The sequence below is a fragment of the Hylobates moloch genome, unplaced genomic scaffold (assembly GCF_009828535.3).
Source record: "Hylobates moloch isolate HMO894 unplaced genomic scaffold, HMol_V3 SCAFFOLD_7, whole genome shotgun sequence".
Lineage (NCBI taxonomy): Eukaryota > Metazoa > Chordata > Mammalia > Primates > Hylobatidae > Hylobates > Hylobates moloch.
Genome location: NW_026652282.1, coordinates 12988927 through 13008143, shown reverse-complemented (window position 1 = coordinate 13008143; position 19217 = coordinate 12988927). Strand labels below are relative to the sequence as shown.

At 41.5% G+C, this 19217-nt stretch overlaps 1 protein-coding gene across 1 annotated transcript; it reads right to left on the bottom strand.

Moving 5' to 3' along the window:
• Positions 1–14967: 14967 nt before the first annotated feature.
• MAGEB17 (MAGE family member B17) lies at positions 14968–18679 on the bottom strand. Its single transcript, XM_032756155.2, has 2 exons — positions 18566–18679; positions 14968–16030 (listed from the first exon to the last, which is right to left on the bottom strand). Exon 2 carries the CDS (start codon positions 15979–15981, stop codon positions 14968–14970), a length of 1014 nt encoding a protein of 337 aa, XP_032612046.1. The 5' UTR covers positions 15982–16030; positions 18566–18679.
• Between the last annotated feature and the right edge of the window lie 538 nt (positions 18680–19217).

Here is a 19217-nt window from a genome sequence, read left to right as displayed (position 1 = left end):
ATCTATATATCTATTCATATGTGAGTATTACACTATTTTGATTACTGTAGCTTTATAGTAAGTTTTGAAATCAAGAAATATTACTTTTCCATCTTTGTTGTTTTTCAGATTTTTTTTTCTATTCTGAGTCCCTTGTACTTCTGAATGAATTTTAGAATCACCTTGTTGATTTCTTTAAATCAACTTGAAGGAAAATTGGCAATTGCCTTCAAACAGGCAATTTGGATTTTGATAGGGATTGCATTAAATCTGTAAGATCAATTTGGGGAGTATCATCATCTTAACAATATTAAGCCTTTCTTTTGATTCATGAACATGGTCTGTCTTTTATTTACATTCTTTTAATGATGTTTTGTAGTTTTTGGCATACAAGTCTTGTGTTTGCTTTGTTAAATTTGTTCCCAAGTATTTTATTCTTTTTGATGCTATTATAAAGGGAGTGGTATTCTTAATTTCATTTTTGGATTGTTTATAGCTAGTGTATAGAAATAAAATTGATTGCTGCATGTTGATATTATATCCTGATCAAGTATCCTGATTACTGAACTCATGTATTAGTTCTAATAATTTTTTGTGGATCCCTTAGGATTTTCTATATACAAGATTATATCATCTGCTAATAGAGATAGCTTTACATCTTCCTTTTCAAACTGGATGCATTTATTTCTTTTCCTTGCCTAACTACTCTGGCTAGAACCTCCACTACAAGGTTGACTAGAAGTAGCAAGAGCAGATATTCTTGTATTGTTTCTCGTCTTAAGCAGAAACTTTCACTATTAAATATGATTTCACTGTCATTTTTTTATAAGTGCCGTTCATTAGCTTGAGGAAGTTCTCTTCTATTCCTAGTTTGTTAAGTGTGTTTATTATTTTAAAAAAGTGTTAGATTTTGTCAAATGCTTTTTCTTTTGTTTGTTTGTTTTGTTTTGTTCTGAGACAAGTTTTCACTCTGTCTCCCAGGCTGGAGTGCAGTGATACAATCTTGGCTAATTTCAACCTCTGCTTCCCAGGTTCAAGTAATTCTCCTGTCTCAGCCTCCCGAGTAACTGGGATTACAGACACGCGCCACCACACCCGGCTAAGTTTTGTATTTTTAGTAGAGATGGAGTTTCACCATTTTGGCCAGGCTTGTCTCAAACTCATGAATCAAGTGATCTGCCCGCCTTGGCCTCCCAAAGTGCTGGGATTACAGGCATGAGCCATCACGCCCAGCTTTTTTTTTTTTTTAATTTTTAACTTTTTTTTTTTTACTTTAAGTTCTGGGATACATGTGCAGAACATGCAGGTTTTGTTACATAGGTATACGTGTGCCATGGTGGTTTACTGCATCTATCAACCAGTCATCTAGGTTTTAAGCCCCGCATGCATTAGCTATTGATGCTGATGCTCTCCCTCCCCTCACCCCCTACCTGCTGACAGGCCCGTGTGTGTGTTGTTCCCCTCTCTTTGTCCATGTGTTCTCATTGTTAAACTCCCACTTATGAGTGAGAACAAATAGGAATGCTTTTACACTGTTGGTGGAATGTAAATTAGTTCAAACATTATGGAAGGCAGTGTGGAGATTCCTCAAGGATCTAGAACCAGAAATACCATTTGACCCAGTAATTCAATTACTGGGTATATACCCCAAGGAATATAAATCATTCTACTATAAAGACACATGCACACGTATGTTTATTGCAGAATTATTTACAATAGCAAAGACATGGAACTAACCCAAATGCCCATCAATGATAGACTGGATAAAGAAAATGTGGTACATATACACCATGGAATATTATGCAGCCATAAAAAGGAATGAGAGCATGTCCTTTGCAGGGGCATGGATGAAACTGGAAGCCATCATCCTCAGCAAACTAACACAGGAACAGAAAGTCAAATGCTTTATATGCATCTATGAAGATGATTATGTGGATTTTGTCCTTCAGTCTATGAATATAATGTCTTAATTTACACATGTTAAGCCAAGTTGGCATTCCTGGAATAGATTAGATTTGGTCATGGTGTCTAGTCCTTTTTGTATGTTGCTGGATTTAGTTTTGTATGTTGCTGGGATTTTTTGTGTCTATTCATTTGGGGTATGGGTCTACAGTTTTATTTTTCTTTTCTTGTGACGTCTTCTTCTGGTTTTAGTATCAGGACCTCATAGAATGAGTTGTGAAGTGTTCCTTCTGTTTTTTGTTTTTTGTTTTTTGTTTTTGTTTTTTTTTTTTTTTTTGGAAGAGTTTGTGAATAATTGGCATTACTTTTTCTTCCAATGTTTGGTAGTATTTACCAGTGAATACATTCAAGCTTGAGCTTTTTCTTTGTAGACAGTTTTTATGATTATTATTTCAATCTCTTTACTTGCTATAGGTCTATTAAGTTTTCAGTTATTTCTGGAGTTAGTTATGATAGTTTTTATCTTTTTAGTATTTGTCCATTTTATCTAGGCTATGCTAATATGTTGGCACATAATTGTTCATAGAATATCCTTATAATTTTTTTTATTTCTGTAAGGTTAGTGATGATGTCCCTTTTTTCATTCCTGGTTTTAGAGTATTCTCCTTATTTCTCTTGGTCTGTATAGCTAAAGGTTTGTCAGTTTCATTGATCTTCTTAAATAACCCACTTTTGGTTTCATTGATTTTCATTATTTTTCTATTATCTCTTTCAACTGTTTCTGTTCTAATCTTTATTATTTCCTTCTTTCTGCTTGCTTTGGGATTAGCTTGCTTTTCTTTTGATAACTTTTGAGGTGGAATATTAGGTTATTAACTTGAGATTGTCCTTCTTTTATAATATAAGCATTTACAACTGTAAATTTCTCTCTGAGTACTGCTTTAGCTGTATCTCATAAGTTTTGGTATGTTGTATTTCCATTATCACTCACCTCAAAATATTTTCTAATTTCCATTGTGATTTTTTTCTTTGACCTACTGGTTATTTAGGAGTGTGTTATTTAGTTCCTACATGTTTATGAATTTCCTAAATTTCCTTCTCTTATTGATTTCTAATTTCCTTTCACTGTGTTTGGAGAATGTACTTTGTATGATTTCTGCTTTTAAAAAATGTATTGAGATGTGTTTTTGTGGCCCAACTTATGGTCTGTTTTTGACAGTGTTCCATGTACACTTGACATGAACCTGTATTCTGACTTTGTTGGATGAGGTATGTTAGGTCTAGTTTGTTTACAGTGTTGCTCGAACTTTTTATGTAGAAGTGAATTTTCAGATGTTCTTATACCACCATTCTGGAAGTGATTTTTCACTACAGTTAACAGAAAATAGCTTTAGTGTGATGTCCTTAAATAAAGAACAAGGATTTTCCTTAGGTTGACAATGTAGGCAATAATAAAATAACTTACTTAGCTTGCACTTATCAGTTGTTCAGTAAGTGCCTGGTCAAGATGTAACCTTGTTGTTGATCACTTCTGTGATATGGTGTGGTTTTTCTTTGACAGCTTCTCAAACTATACTTATTATGTGAAGAAGTCAAATTATTTTCCTGGCAGTATCTAATTCCAAAAGCTGTGATCAAATCTTTAAGAAACCCATGAATATAAAAGAGCAAAGACTGAACTTGTGATTTTGCCACCCAGAATACATTTGGCAATGTCTGGAGATATTTTTGGTTATCAGAACTGGAGAGTGCTACAGGCATCTAATCGGTAGAGGCCAGGGATGCTGCTAAACATCCTATGATGCACAGGGCAGTCCCCCACAACAAAGAATGATCTGGTTCAAAATATCAATAGTGGCAAGATTGAGAAACCTTGATCAAAGATTAAATCTAATCTGTGAGATCAAAAGGAAAAATTTTTAAATTTTATTACCAAAACCATCAAGCATATATTACGTGTCTTGATTTTGTTTCATTGAGGAAAGGAATTCAGGGGCACAAGATAGAAATACACTTTTGAAGGTAATAGATGACAAACTTGAGATTCAGGATGTATTACCAAAATCAGCTAAAGAGATTAGCAGAGGACAACAGCATTAATAGAAATAGTCCCTCTTTTTTTAGTGGTCACCATAATTTTATTTCTTTTTTAAAAAATATAATTTCAACTTTTACTTCACATTCAGGGGGTACATGTGCAGGTGTATCACATGGGTATGTTGCATGATGCTGAAGTTTGGGGTATGAATAATCCCATCACCCAGGTAGTGAGCATAGTACCCAATAGGTAGTTTTTCAGCCTTTGCTCCCTGCCCCCACCCCTGCCCCGCGCAGTAGTTCCTGGTGTCTATTGATCCCATGTTTATATCCATGTGTACTCAGTGCTTAGCTCCCACTTATAAGTGAGAACATGTGGTATTTGCTTTTCTTTTGCTGCATTAGTTCGCTAGGATAATGGCCTTCAGCTGCATCCATATTGCTGCAAAAGACATGATTTTGTTCTTTTATGTGGCTGCTTAGTATTCCATAGTGTATATGTACCATATTTTCTTTATCCAATCCACTGTTGATGGGCACCTAGGCTGATTCCATATCTTTTCGACTGTGAATAGTGCTGCGATGAACATATAAGTGCATGTGTCTTTTTTGTAAAATGATTTATTTTCCTTTGGGTATATATCCAGTAACGGGATTGCTGGTTCGAATGGTAGTTCTGTTTTAAGTGCTTTGAGAAATCTCAAAACTGCTTTCCACAGTGGCTGAACTAATTTGCATTCCCACTAACAGTGTGAAAGTGTTCCCTTTTCTCCACAGCCTTGTCAGCATCTGTTATTTTTTGACTTTTTAATAATCACCATTCTGACTAGTATGAGAAGGTATCTCGCAGTGGTTTTGATTTGCATTTCTCTGATGATTAGTGATGAAGAGTATTTTTTCATATGTTTCTTGGCCACTTGTATGTCTTTTTTTGAGAAACATCTGTTCACATCCTTTGCCCATTTTTAAATAATAATTATTTTTATTTTATTTTATTTTAAGTTCTGGGGTGCATGTGCAGGATGTGCAGGTTTGTTACATAGGTAAATGTGTGCCATGGTGGTTTGCTGCACCTGTCAACCCATCACCTAGGTATTAAGCCCCACATGCATTAGCTATTGATCCTGATGCTCTCCCTGCCTGCACCTCCTGACAGTTCCCAATGCGTGTTGTTCCCTTCCCTGTATCCATGTGTTCTCATTGTTCAGCTCCCACTTGTGAGAATATGCGGTGTTTTGTTTTCTGTTCCTTTGTTAGCTTGCTGAGGATAATGGCTTCCAGTTCCATCAATGTCCCTACGAAGGACATGATCTTGTTCCTTTTTTGTGGCTGCATAGTATTCCATGGTGTATATGTACCACATTTTCTTTCTTTTTTTTTTTTTGAGACGGAGTCTCACTCTGTCGCCCACACTGGAGTGCAATGGCATGATCTCGACTCACTACAACCTCCGCCTCCCAGGTTCAAATGATTCTCCCACCTCAGCCTCCCAAGAAGCTGGGATTACAGACATGCACCACTATGCCTGGCTAATTTTTGTATTATTAGTAGAGATGGGGTTTCACCATGTTGGCCAGGCTGGTCTCAAACTCCTCACCTCAAGTATTCCGCCCACCTCAGCCTCCCAAAGTGCTGGGATTACAGGCATGAGCCACCACGCCGTTTTCTTTATCCGATCTATCATTGATGGGCATTTGGGTTGATTCCATGTCTTTGCTATTGTGAATAGTGCTACAATGAACATACGAGTGCGTGTATCTTGATAATAGAGTGATTTATATTCCTTTGGGTATATACCCAGTAATGGGATTGCTGGGTCAAATGGTATTTCTGGTACTATGTCTTTGAGGAATTGCCACACTACCTTCCACAATGGTTGGACTAATTTACATTCCCACCAACAGTGTAAAAGCATTCCTATTTCTCCACAGCCTCACCAGCATCTGTTGTTTCTTGACTTTTTAATAATCGCCATTCTGACTGGCATGAGATGGTATCTCATTGGGGTTTTGATTTGCATTTCTCTAATGATCAGTGATGTTGAGCTTTTTTTCATATATTTGTTGGCCGCACGAATGTCTTCTTTTGAGAAGTGTCCGTTCATGTCCTTTGCCCATTTTTAATGGGGTTATTTGCTTTTTTCTTGTAAATTTGTTTAAGCTCCTTGTGGATTCTGGGTATTAGACCTTTGTCAGATGGATAGATTGCAAAAATGTTCTCCCATTCTGTAGGTTGTCTGTTCATTCTGATGATAGCTTCTTTTGCTGTGCAGAATCTCTTTAATTAGATCCCATCTGCCAAGTTTTGCTTTTGTTGCAATTGCTTTTGACGTTTTCATCATGAAATCTTTGCCCATTCCTCCTGAATGGTATTGCCTAGATTTTCTTCTAGGGTTTTTATAGTTTTGGGTTTTACATTTAAGTCTTTAATCCATCTTGAGTTAATTTTTGTATAAGGTGTAAAGAAGGGGTCCAGTTTCGATTTTCTGCATATGGCTAGCCAATTTTCCCAGCACCATTTATTAAATAGGGAATCATTTCCTTATTGCTTGTTTTTGTCATATTTGTCGAAGATCAGATGGTTGTAGATGTGCAGTCTTATTTCTGTGATCTCTATTCTCTGTTCCATTGGTCTATGTGTCTATTTTTATCCCAGTTCCATGCTATTTTGGTTACTGTAGCCTTGTAGTATAGTTTGAAGTCAGGTAGCATGATGCCTCCAGCTTTGTTCTTTTTGCTTAGGATTGTCTTGGCTATATGCTTTGCCTATTTTTTAATGGGGTTGTTTATTGCTTGTTGATTTAAGTTCCTTATAGATTCTAGATATTAGATCTTTGTCTGATGCATACTTTGTGAATATTTTCTCCCATTCTGTAGGTTGTCTGTTTACTCTGTTGATCATTTCTTTTGCTGTACAGAAGCTCTTTTGTTTAATTAGGCCCCACTTGTCAATTTTTGTTTTTATTGCAATTGCTTTTGGGGACTTAGCCATAAATTATTTGCCAAAGCCTGTATCAAGAAGGTATTTCCTGGGTTTTCTTCTAGGATTTTTATAGTTTGAGGTATTACATTCAAATCTTTCGTTCATCTTAATTTTTGCATATGGTGAAAGGTAGGGGTCTAGTTTCATTCTTCTGCATATGGCTAGCCAGTTATGCCAGCACTATTTATTGAATAGGTAGTCCTTTCCCCATGGCTTGTTTTTGTTAGCTTTGTCAAAGATCAGATGCTAGTAGCTGTGCAGCTTTATATCTGAGTTTTCTATTCTTCATCATTGGTTGTCTTCTCTGTTTTTGTACCAATACCATGCTGTTTTGGTTACTGTGGCCTTATAGTATAGTTTGAAGTCAGGTAATGTGATGCCTCTGGCTTTGTTTCATTTACTTTGTATGGATTTCTGGGTTTCAATTTAATTCAGTTCTGCTCTGATTTTAGTTATTTCTTTTCTTCTGCTAGCTTTGACTATTCAGGTTCTTTTTTGGTTCTATATGAATTTTAGAACAGTTTTTTCTAATTCTGTGAAGAATGACATTGGTATTTTGATAAGAATACTGTTGAATATGTAGAATGCTTTGAACATTGTGGCCATTTTAATGATATTGATTCTTCCAATCCATGAGCATGGAATATTTTTCTATTTATTTGTGTCACCTATGCTTGCTTTCAGCAGTGTTTTGCAATTCTCCTTGTTGGGAGCTTTCACTTCCTTGGTTAGATGTATTTCTAGGTATTTTATTTGTGTGTGTGTGTGTGTGTGGCTATTATAAATGGGATTGTGTTCTTGATTTAGCTCTCAGCTTGAATGTTATTGGTGTATAGAGATGCTACTGATTTTTATACATTGATTTAGTATCCTGAAACTTTACTGAAGTTGTTTATCAATTCTAGGAGTCTTTTTGTGGAATCTTTAGGGTTTTCTATGTATAGAATCATATCATCAATGAAGAGAGATAATCTGACTTTTTCTCTTCCTGTTTGGATGCATTGTATTTCCTTCTCTTGCCTGATTACTCTGGCTAGGACTTTCAATGCTATGTTGAATAGAAGTGGTGAGAGTGGGGATTCCTGTCTTGTCCTGTTCTTAAGGGAAATGTTTCTAGCTTTTGCCTGTTCTGTATGATGTTGTGGCTGTGGGTTTGTCACAGATAGTTCTTATTAGTTTGAGATATGTTCCTTTAATGCCTAGTTTGTTGGGAGTTTTATCATAAAGGGATGTTAGATTTTATCGAAAGCTTTTTCCATGTCTATTGAGGTGATCATATGATTTTTGTTTTTAATTCTATTTATATGGTGACTCACATTTATTGATTTGCTTCTGTTGAACCATTCTTGCATCCCAGGAATGAAGCCTACTTGATCATGGTGAATTAACTTTTTGATGTGCTACTGTATTCAGTTTGCTAGTACTTTGTTGAGGATTTTTGTGTCTATATTTATCAGCAATATTGGCCTGTAGTTTTCTTTTTTCACTGTGTCTTTGCCAAGTTTTGGTATTAGAGTGATATTGGCTTCATGGAGTGAGTTAAGGAGGAGTCCCTCCTTGATATGGTTTGGCTCTGTGTCCCCATCCAGATCTCATGTCAAGTTTTAATCCCCAGTGTTGGAGAAGGGACCTGGCAGGAGGTGATTGACTCATGGGGGTGGACTTCCCCCTTGCTGTTCTCATGATAGAGTTCTCGTGAGATCTGGTTGTTTGGAAGTGTGTAGCACCACCTCCCCATCATGTGAAGATGTGCCTGCTTCCCCTTTGCCTTCTGCCATGATTGTAAGTTTCCTGAGGCCTCTCCAGAAGCAGAAGCCTGTACAGCCCACAGAACCAGGAGCAGATTAATCCTCTTTTCTTTATAAATTACCCAGTCTCAGGTAGTTCTTTATAGCAGTGCAATAATGAACTAATACGCTCCTCCTTCTCTATTTTTTTTAATAGTCTCAGTAGGATTTATACAATCTTTTCTTTGTACATCTGGCACAATTTGGTTGTGAATTCATCTGGTCCGGGCATTTTTTGGTTGGTAGGATTTTATTACTAATCCAACTTTGAAACTCAATATTGGTCTGTTCAGGGTTTCAATTTCTTCCTGATTCAATCTTGGGAGGCTGTGTGTTTCCAAGAATTTATCCATTTCCTCCAGATTTTCTAGTTTGTGTGTATACAGGTGTTCATGATAGTCTCTGAGGATCTTTTGTGCTTCTATGGGATTGGTTGTAATGTCACCTTTATCATTTCTGATTGAGCTTATTTGGATCTTCTCTCTTTTTTCTTTGTTAATCTCGCTTGGGGTCTATTGCTCTTGTTTATCCTTTAAAAGAACCAACTTTTGGGTTCATTGATTCTTTGTATGGATTTCTGGGTTTCAATTTAATTCAGTTCTGCTCTGATTTTAGTTATTTCTTTTCTTCTGCTAGCTTTGTAATTAGTTTATTCTTGTTCTAGTTCCTCTAGATGTGATGTTAGACTGTTAATTTAAGATCTTTCAAATTTTTTGATGTATTCTTTTAGTGCTATAAACTTTCCTCTTAACACTGCTTTTGCTGCATCCCAGAGATTTTGATATGCTGTATCTCTGTTGAAACAGTCTTTTGATAGGAAGTAATTAATTTTATCACCCAGAGATTAATCATGGAGAAGTGCTGTTTCCTTACAGACTGATAGGAACTAGAAAATTAATCAATGTATTTTCTCTGCAAAGTGGTAAATACTTAGAATACCTTTATTAAGCAAATTTCGTTTTAGGTTTCAGACTTTGTAAAGGTATTTAGGTTTCTATCATATTTTTTCTTTGTCTAATAGGTGCCTTCCATCTTGCAGAATCTATTGGTATTTATATTCCATAAGGACAATAATTTTTTTTGTTTTGCTTTGCTTTGAGTGTTTTGTTTTCTAATGTTTCCTCCATCAACTAGAAAAAGAGTAAACACAATTTTTCTATAAAGGGCTATAGGGTAAACATTTTCACCTTTGCAGCATATACAGTTCATGTTGCCACCATTCAACCCTGCTGCTGTAGCAGGAAAACAGCCATAGACAATACACAAATGAATGGTCATGGCTGTGTTCCAATAAAACTTTATTTACAAAATCAGGCAGCGGGATGGATTTGACTTGCAGGCCACAGTTTGCCAAACCCTAATCTAGAAACCATCTGGTACTTACAAAATACTCTATAAACATTTGTTGGATGAATATTCACTAAGGGAACTAGCAGCTGAAAGCAACTTATGACAATTATTAATCCAGCCTAAATATTGTCTTTGGTGATGAACCAGAAAAATCAGAGCACACAGTGTTACTAACAGTTTTCTGGGTAATCCTTACAGAAAATAGCAGCCTAAAATAAAACAACAGGATAAAAGTAAAAATATAGGATACTTGGAACTTAGATTTTGGACACTACCTACTCACTACCAGCAAAACTCCACTTTTCTTCCTAACTCTGCTGTTTCATATTGCATCCCTCATGTTGGCTTTGGAATGGAATGCATTGGCAAAAGAGTTTATAGGTAAAGGTAATGGCTTGTATTTCCTGAGGAAGCACAGGTTAGGCAGGAAAAGCTGAGCAGAGATGAAAAATGTCATTTCTATCTTGCCTTTGTGTTAATTACTAGGAGTTAACTGCACATTTCAAGCTGATATTTTACTTATTCAACATTGTTGAAATAATTTCTTATTTGCCATGATTATATGCATGATTTCTTTTCTTCTTTCATGATTTCTTTCCTGATTTTTATTACTTTCTTTTTCATTATTATAAACTCTTCATATTAGTTGAATTAATATTTTTTATCGTAATTTAAGAAATCACAGCATTTGACCTGTGCCACTGCATTTTGTGTGTGTGTGTGTATCTATATCTATCTGTCTCGCTCCGTCTCTCTCTCTACACACACACACACACACACACACACACACACACATGTATGTATAAAGTGGTCCTACCCCGTTATAAGCTTCTAAATCAAAGTTAAGAAACCTTGGCTTACTGGACATTTTGAGCCGAATAATTCTTTTTGGTGAAGGCTGTCTTTCATATAAATTGTAGCATGTTTAGCAGCGTTCCTGGCCTCTACCCACTAGGTACTAGCAGCAGCCTCCTGGTTGTGATGGTCAAAAATATTTCTAGGCATTGCCGCATGTCCTCTCGAGACAAAATTGCCCCTGGTTGAGAACCTCTGTTCTAAATGAACGAATTTGTAAGATAATTCCTGTTATTGCTATGAAAGGTACCTTTGTATGAGTGGTGCTGAAATGTTTTTAGTCACTTTTTAAAAATTGGCCTTAAATCAAAGGGAAGGCCTTAAATCGTTGAACAACCAAGACAAGAACAAAAGAAATGGCTACCAGATTACTGAGAACCAACAATAAACCAGATTTACTCCATACATTATCTATTTACTCTACAAAATCCATTTTGTTGATAAAGAAATTGTGGCTCAGAAAGATAGCTTGCCCAGAACCAGAGAGTCAGTCGCAGAGCAAGGAATCAAATCTAGGTGTGTTGAGCAACTTAGCCTAAATGTTTTCTTACAGAGAGTCTCTTCTATGTTAGTTTTTCCTCAATATTATCAGACCCAAATGCTACTTTATACTTTATACAATTTTAATCCCCTGTTAACTATCTGGAAGTGAAATTTGCAGAAAATGTAACTTTTTCATCCAGATAAATAACAGTATAAATTTAACATACTGTCCTGTGATATGAAAGAGAAAAAAGAAATTTATAATAAAATGTTTTTAAACATGTAAATAATGAGCATGAATACACTAGAAGACACAATGAAGTAATCAGATTCTTACACCTACTTTTGAAAGACTTAAGATAAAAGAATATTCAACTGAATATTTTTGCACTTTTTCTTTATATTTGCCATTTTGTAATAAGTGCTAAATATTTGTATATATACCTACAATATATGCCATTTATATATACCGTGAACGAGACACCTTAAAGTGAGGTGTGTATATTGGCCACCCAAGTAACAAGAACAGTGATGTCATCAGTGGTAGAATTTTCTGAGACTCTCAACAACTAAATACAATAAAACTCAGTACAATTTTTGCTCATTTTAAACAGTAATTGCACTCTTGTAAAAATTAGTGCAAAAATTACTTTGTGTTTATATGTAAAATAGAATTACAGTGCAAGATGGGGGACATTAGTATCCCTCAATTTGGAAAAACAAAATGCCCCCAGTACAAAAAATTTGGATAAAAAGAAATTTTCCCCAGAGAGTAGGACCTTCCCATTTGCAAACAGCTGTTCAAAGAGCATAGAGATGTATACCTCTCTAGCAGGATAGTACATGGGACTTTTCCTGTTCATGAGATTTGACTTAAGTCCCAAGGATGAAAATGCTGTGTAACAAAGGCCCACACATTTCAGAAAGACTTGCAAAGAGGTGGCAAACCTAGTCCAGCAGTCATCAACCTCAATGGCCTAAAGGAGCTAGAAATGTATTGGAGGGATCCAGCAGGAAACTAATGAGGTGAAGATTTTTGTGTATTTCCTCTCTCATTCCCATAGGGGTGAGAAAAAGGGGTTCTTCCTTAACCACATTCCAAGTGAGGAGGCATCAAGAGCAGCAGTGCTTCTGGAGAAGAGACTAGAAACATAAATCATTGGTTGGATGGGTTCAAAAGGCTGAGTTGTGAGCCTTGGAGCCACCATAGAGGCTGGGAGAGTTCTAGGGGAAGCTTGACATATGTCTCCTGGAGTTGGAAGGAAGGCATCCAAATTAGTGCCTGCAGAGCAAAAACAATCTAAGGATGGTTGAAGGTTGGAGAGGACTGGACCAGCCGGCAATTACCAGAGAAGGAGAGGGTAGTATTGGGAGTCACCTACCCATCCATTTTGGGACAAAGAATGAAGTGGAAAAATCCTTAATTGTATAGTGAGTGTTAAGATGAATTAGGGAAATTTGGGACAATTTGAACTCCCACAGGAGGGACTCTAACCAGAGGTCTCCCTGGCCAGCCATTTAGTAATTTAACTGAAATCTGATTATTAGAGTAACTGATCAATATGCATCACCAACAATTTCAGTGGTTTCCATTCAGGCGACCACTTTCCCTGGGAAGAAATAATGCCCTGGCATTGAGAAACAAAGACAATCTCAAGATGATTCAATCACATTTTAACACTGATGTTTAACTTATGGCAAAAAGTATAAAATGTTGATGATTCTGTACCAGACAATATGTATCAGCAGACTTCCTGGGGTCATTAATGAGATGAAGTAAAATAATCTTTTATTTTACTTAATTTAATCTTTTAATTTAATTTTATTTAATCTTTCTCTCTTCAGAGAGAATCTGAATCAGTCAGGATTCTCTCAGAGAGGCAGAAATACAATGCATGATGTAGAGTGTGGGACTTATTACTGGGATTTGCCCTTACGCAATTGTGTAGGTTAGGGTCAGTTGTTTCTGCATCTAGAGTTATGCCATAAGTAACTATAGGTTACCTAGACAAGAAGTTGGAGGTGAGCTAGGTATGGATGCAAGCAAAGACAAACTAGAACTAGAACTTGCATTTCTCAATCCCTCCAGCCTCAGTGCCATGGATGACCTTCAGAAGAAGCTGGCTTTGCCATGGCACTGCACACACACTTGCCTCCCAGAACTCTAAGAAGTGAAGCTGTCAGGAGCTGGATGAGCTGGTTGTTCAGGTACTGCCCAGTGTTGATAAGGTGAGCCAGCAGATTGGTGACAACCTGCCTGGCACTCTATAGTAGACCGTGAACACAGCTGCTGCTTCACTTCTCCCTTCTAAATCTCATGCAACTTTCTTTTGTGGCCAATCCTAACCTGGAACCACAAAGGGAAGGGAATTATGGAAAGCACAGTGCAAAGCCACCACAAATATCCTGCTTTCCAAAGGAAGGGCAAAAACTCATAGATAAGCATTTCCCACCATGAAATTAGTGGATGATTGTATGAGAGGTTGGCAGCAGCTTCGGGATTGTGGATGTCGGGGAATATAATTCCAGTGGATGATAAATAAAGGTAAAATGACACAGGGAGTCTTCTTTAGGGATCAGTTGAACACATGAGAAATTTCAGAAGTAGATCTAAGTATACATGATAATTTAGTACATGATAAAGAGATGTAATTCCCAGTGTTGGAGGTGGGGCCTGGTGGGAGGTGTTTGGACCATCAAGGAGGGTCCCTCAAGGCATGGTGCTGCCCTGGCCATAGTGAGTGACTTTTCACAAGATCTGGTCATTTGAAAGCATGTGGCACCTCCCACCCCCACTGCTTGGCTGTCTTCCTCCCACTGTTGCCACGTGACATGCCTGCACCTTCTTCCCCTCCTGGCATGAGGAAAAGCTCCCCAAGACCTCCCCAGAAGCAGTTGCTGGTGCCATGCTCATACAGCCTGGTGAACTGTGAGCAAGTCAACCTCTTTTCTTTAGAAATTACCCAGTCTCAGGTATGCCTTTAGAGCAACACAAGAACTGCCCAGCACAAGGAACAAAAGAGCCAGTGAGCAAGTGTTCTCCTTTATGATGATTTAATTTCTCCAACATTCTTGAATACACATAGCAACTGTGAGTATATAGCTTTTCATTTTATCACAACAAAAGACTTAAAGAAGTAAGATTTTTCAATGTCAAAGGTTGCCAATCAATTGACACTTTTTTCCCACTATCTTGTGATCCCAACTGATGGCAGTGTTCGGTTGTTTCACAGTTTAAAGCCAATCGCTATTCCAATGCTATTTCTTCTTGTGCTAGATCATAATCTAGTAAGTAAACATTTCCAATTTGTTTTACAAAATACAAGAACATCACTCTGCAATGTGATAAACAGCAATAATTGTGTGAGGCACCTAATTCATGAACTTAGATTCTGAATCAAAGTCAATCTCTTTCAAAGGAACATGCAGTAAACACAGAAGAGAAAGAGGAGGAATCTACAAGTGGCTTGCAAATAACCAGAACAAAAGAAAGACACATGTCTTGGGCTCTCTCTAGCCCCACCTCACCCCCAAATACTGAGATGGTGGACAGCCCTTTTCAATCTCTTAGTGAGGATTGCCTGAGACTTCACTAGGGCTGAAAGGACCTGCTAGCCCTGGCCCTGGCGTTAGCCCTGGCTGCCGCTCTGGCTCTGGCTTGCTCTTCCTCCTCTCTCAGAGCCTCCTCATACTGGGACTTGTAGGTACTGGCAACGGTATCATTGAGCTTGGCCACGAACTCCAGGACTTTCATTTTGCTGGTTTCAGCATGGGCCCTGGGACCCCACAGGAACTCGTGACGTGGAGGATCACTGCTGGGCACCTGCCGGTACTCCAGGTACCCCTCTCGCACCAACTCTTTGGTGACAAGCTCCTGGGGCTCCCCATAGATGAAGTGCTTCCTACCCTTATACATCCCCAACGCATTCAGGCATTCCCATATCTCTTCCTCAGTGGCACGGTTGCCATGCATGAAGATGGTGCTCAGGAGAACCATCACGAGCCCGCTCTGGGGAAAGCCCCCGCCATCGCTCAAGCTTCCTTGATTGGGAAAGTCCAGCTTGCTAACAAGCACATAGGAGTGACGGCTGGGGTCCATTTCCTTCAGGTGGAGGCCAAAGACCACATCTACGTTCTCAGCGCTTCTCCGGAGGATCTCAGGGAAGTGCTGCTTGTACTTTCTGTTGATAACCTTCAGCATGGCTTCCCTCGTAATGGGCTCTTTCTTTATATACTTGTTGAGCAGGAACTGCACCAATTCGCCCGTCTTCCTGTTCAGAAGATCTCTTTCTGTGCTCTCAGAGGAGGATGGGCCATGGAAGGAGTTGGGACTTTCCCCCTTTTGGCCCTTGGCACCTTCATCAGAACTTGTGAGTGAAAGAGCTGCAGCAGGAGAGCTGGGGTAGCTGGCTCTCTGGGGGGACTCTTGAGGAATGCCTGCAGCAGGGAAGCTCTGGGGAGGACTCTGGCATGCAGGAGAGGAGGAGGATGGCAGCTTTTCCTTCTCTGCTGCGGTGGCTTGAGCACCCCTGAGACATCGGTCTTCACCTCGAGCCTGGCGGCGTTTCTCACGGGCACGGCGCTTACTCTCCTGACCGCGAGGCATGATGACTGTGCTCAGGGGCAGCAGGCAAGAGGGTGCAGGAGGTGGGCACCTGGAGCAGGAGGAACAGAGGGTGTGAGCCCCTCAGTGGGGAGATATCACCTTAAGGAGGCCTCCATGCAGGTGTCCTTGAGGACCCTGCTCCATAGCCCCACCTGGCTTCTGTTCTCCAGGGCAGCCTGTCCCCTGGGGACCCTGGGAAGGAAGTTACAGTGCCCCTTGCCCTGCAGCCTGCCAGCCCTGCCTGGGACCAAGATCCTTACTTCTCTGTTTCCTTTGAGGGGAAACTGAGGCCATCTGGGCTTAACATCCCTGTCTGGGGCCTCAAACCTCTGACATAGGGAGGGATCCTGAGGTCCTCTTACTAATTTGGGGTCGGTGGCTCCACACTCCTCAGGGTCCTCACTATCTGAGGCCCTTCCCTTCAGGTCAAGGCCCTCACCTTCCTGAGACCCTGCCCATACCCCAAGGGGAAAGAAAGCATGAGTCCCCTCCAGCCACCCCTGTTCATGGCCTTTCTGGACTGGTAGCAGGGTCCGGACTCTCAGAGCCTCTGATGTTCTGGGTTCGGTTGCCCTGTTAGTCCTCACTTAGGCAGAATGTGGGACATGTCCCTCAGCCCACCAGATTCCTCCAGCCTCATCCCCAGGCCCTGTCCACCCTGAGCCCCCATAGGCTAGAAGTGAGGGGCCCTCTATCCGACTCCCTCTCCTGAGGTTTCCCAGGCCTGAGAGGGAAGCCAGACCTTGTGGTGCCCCCGGATCCAGGTGAGTGCTCTCCTCAGCCCTCACTCAGAGTCTTAACCCTGATTCCCATCGTTACCTGGAAAACACTCCTGTCTTAACCTGAGACTTATTTCCTCATACCAGCCCCTCCATTCTGAAATACCCCTAGGAAGTAGTGACGGTCACCTCAGCTGGCCACAAATGCTTATCAATTCCCAAGACTGGGAGCAGTGGAGATTTTCTGCGTTGGCCCCACAGTTACACATGGGTGGTCCCCTTGGTCCTCAGGGTCCTCACCTTGACTCCTGGCAAGAGCTTAACAACCTCCAGCAGCTGTCTTGAGGCTGTCCCTTTTACCCAGGCTCTTCACCTCCCTGAGATGCCCTGGGAGGAGATGCCACTCACTATGCCAACGTGCCTGGGTCTCCCAGAGGTGACAGCAGGGGTGGTGCTCTGTGTGGCCTACTTCTCCCTGGGAAGGGCTCCCTCTTCTCATTCAGTGTTCTCCCCTTGACTTCCACCAGGGACTAAGTTCTCCTTCCCACCCCACCGTGAATGGGGCCTCGCCCACTGGTGCAAAGGAGCCACTTCTCTGAGACACCACCCCAACCCCTTCAGGACATGAGGAGTCACCAAATGCTAATGGCTCTGCCCATGGTTTCCCAGGGTGCATAGCAGAGCTGAGACTTTGTGTGGTCTCCTGTGTTTTGGAGTGGCCATTTTCCTCCCTCCTCGTGCAGGATTTTTTTTACCTTCACTCCCCACAGAGCCTGGAACTCCTTTCTCCACTGACCTGGGGCAGCCAGTCTTGCAAGCAAAGCCCTCCTCTGCTGAAACCCTCCGTGCAGCCCTGTCTACTGAGGGCTCAGGATCTTCACCTTGCTGCTTGACCAGTCCTGGGACTCCATCCTCAGCTCACCACAGGCAACACCCTTCACAGCAAGGGACCTCAGATTTGGACATTCAGGGTAAGCCACATCCTCTCAAGGCTGTTTAGGGCCTTCAAGGCGTGACAGCAGGGGTGGGACTCTAGGGGACCCCACTGCTCTGCCTCCGGGTTCTGAATCTGGCTCAGGGTGGGACCTCCAACTCTCTGGGACGCGACTCAGGTCGCTCCACTGACCTGAGTCAGCCAGGCCCAGGCGCAAGCTCTCACGTCCCAAAGTTGCTAGAGGGAAAAGTCACGGCGTGCCCCGTCTGGCTATGCCTGCACGGGGTCTCCCAGAGCTGACAACAGGGCAGCAGAAACCTGGCTCTCTGGCTCTCCCTGGCTCTCTTGCTTTTTCCTTTTTTTTTTAATTTGTGACAGACACGGAGTCTCGCTCTGTCGCCACGCTCATAGCGTGACCATGGCTCACTGCGGCTTCGACCTGCTAGGCTCAAGCGATCCTCCCACCTCAGCCTCCCGAGTCGCTGGGACCACAGGCGCCGGCCACCGTGTCCCGCTAGTTTTTGTTCTTTTCTTTCTTGGAGAGAGAGGGTCTCGCTTTGTTGCTCAGGCTGGTCTGGAACTGCTGGGCTCAGGTAATCCTCCCGCCTCAGCCGCCCAAAGCACTGGGATCACGGGTGTGAGCTACCATGCCCGCCTCGTGGGCCTCCCATGTTTGGGAGAGGTCTCCTCATCAGCCTCAGGGACTTCATTTCGATTAGGGCCTGGGAGTTCCTCCCTCTGCAGAATCGAAGCCTCAGCCTCACACCAAACCCTCCCCTCCCTGGTGCCCTCTCAGAAGTCAGCGCCACAGCCTGACTGGAGCCTCCCGCGGCTGACGGAGGTGGGTACCCGGGGGCGGGGGTTGGGGGACAAAGGTGGTCGCCTTGGCTGCGTGTGGGTGGGCCTTTCAGTCCACGATCAGCGTCCTTACCTTGATACCCAACCAGTCCTGGGGTTCTGGTAGCCTGAGGTGACGTCCCTCAGACGAAGATCCTCACCTTCCGGCAGCTTCCCGGGCGGGCGGATGTCGGAGTGAGCCACATCCAACCAAGTCCCTGCTGGGTCTCCCAGGGCTGAAAGGGGGCGGGGCTCTGCTCGGGGCCCCTTTTTGCATAGAAGTCCTCTCCAGTGTACTCAGTGTCCTCTCCGGGACTCCAGTGAGTGTCCAGTTCTCCTCCCTCAGCTGAACTGTGCTTTTGCCTTTAGACAGAGTCACTACCCTCGTTAGAGCATCTAAGCAGAAAAAAAGGGGGCCTCAGCTGAGGTCTTTGCTATGGCTGACAAGATTAAGCATTTTTTTATTTTTGTTTTTATTTTTTGCTGATAACCATTCCCTTATGTCACTCTCGGTGCTCACCTTGATTCGAGTCAGTTTCTGGGGCTCCACTATGCACAGCTGGGGCTTCCCCCACCGGACCAAGATTCTCCCTTCCCTGAGACCCTCCAGGCCGAAATGACAGTCACCTCAACCTGACAGCTCTTCCTGGGCTTCCCAAGTCACAGGAGAGGTAAGGATGTGGTGGCAGGAGTGGGGATGGGATGGTGCGGCAGCGGCGGTGCAGGGAAGGGGAGATGTGGGTTGG

What these genes read in the sequence shown, in the direction of transcription:
- MAGEB17 (XM_032756155.2), bottom strand. Translation starts at nt 15,981, where the DNA reads ATGCCTCGCGGTCAGGAGAGTAAGCGCCGTGCCCGTGAGAAACGCCGC.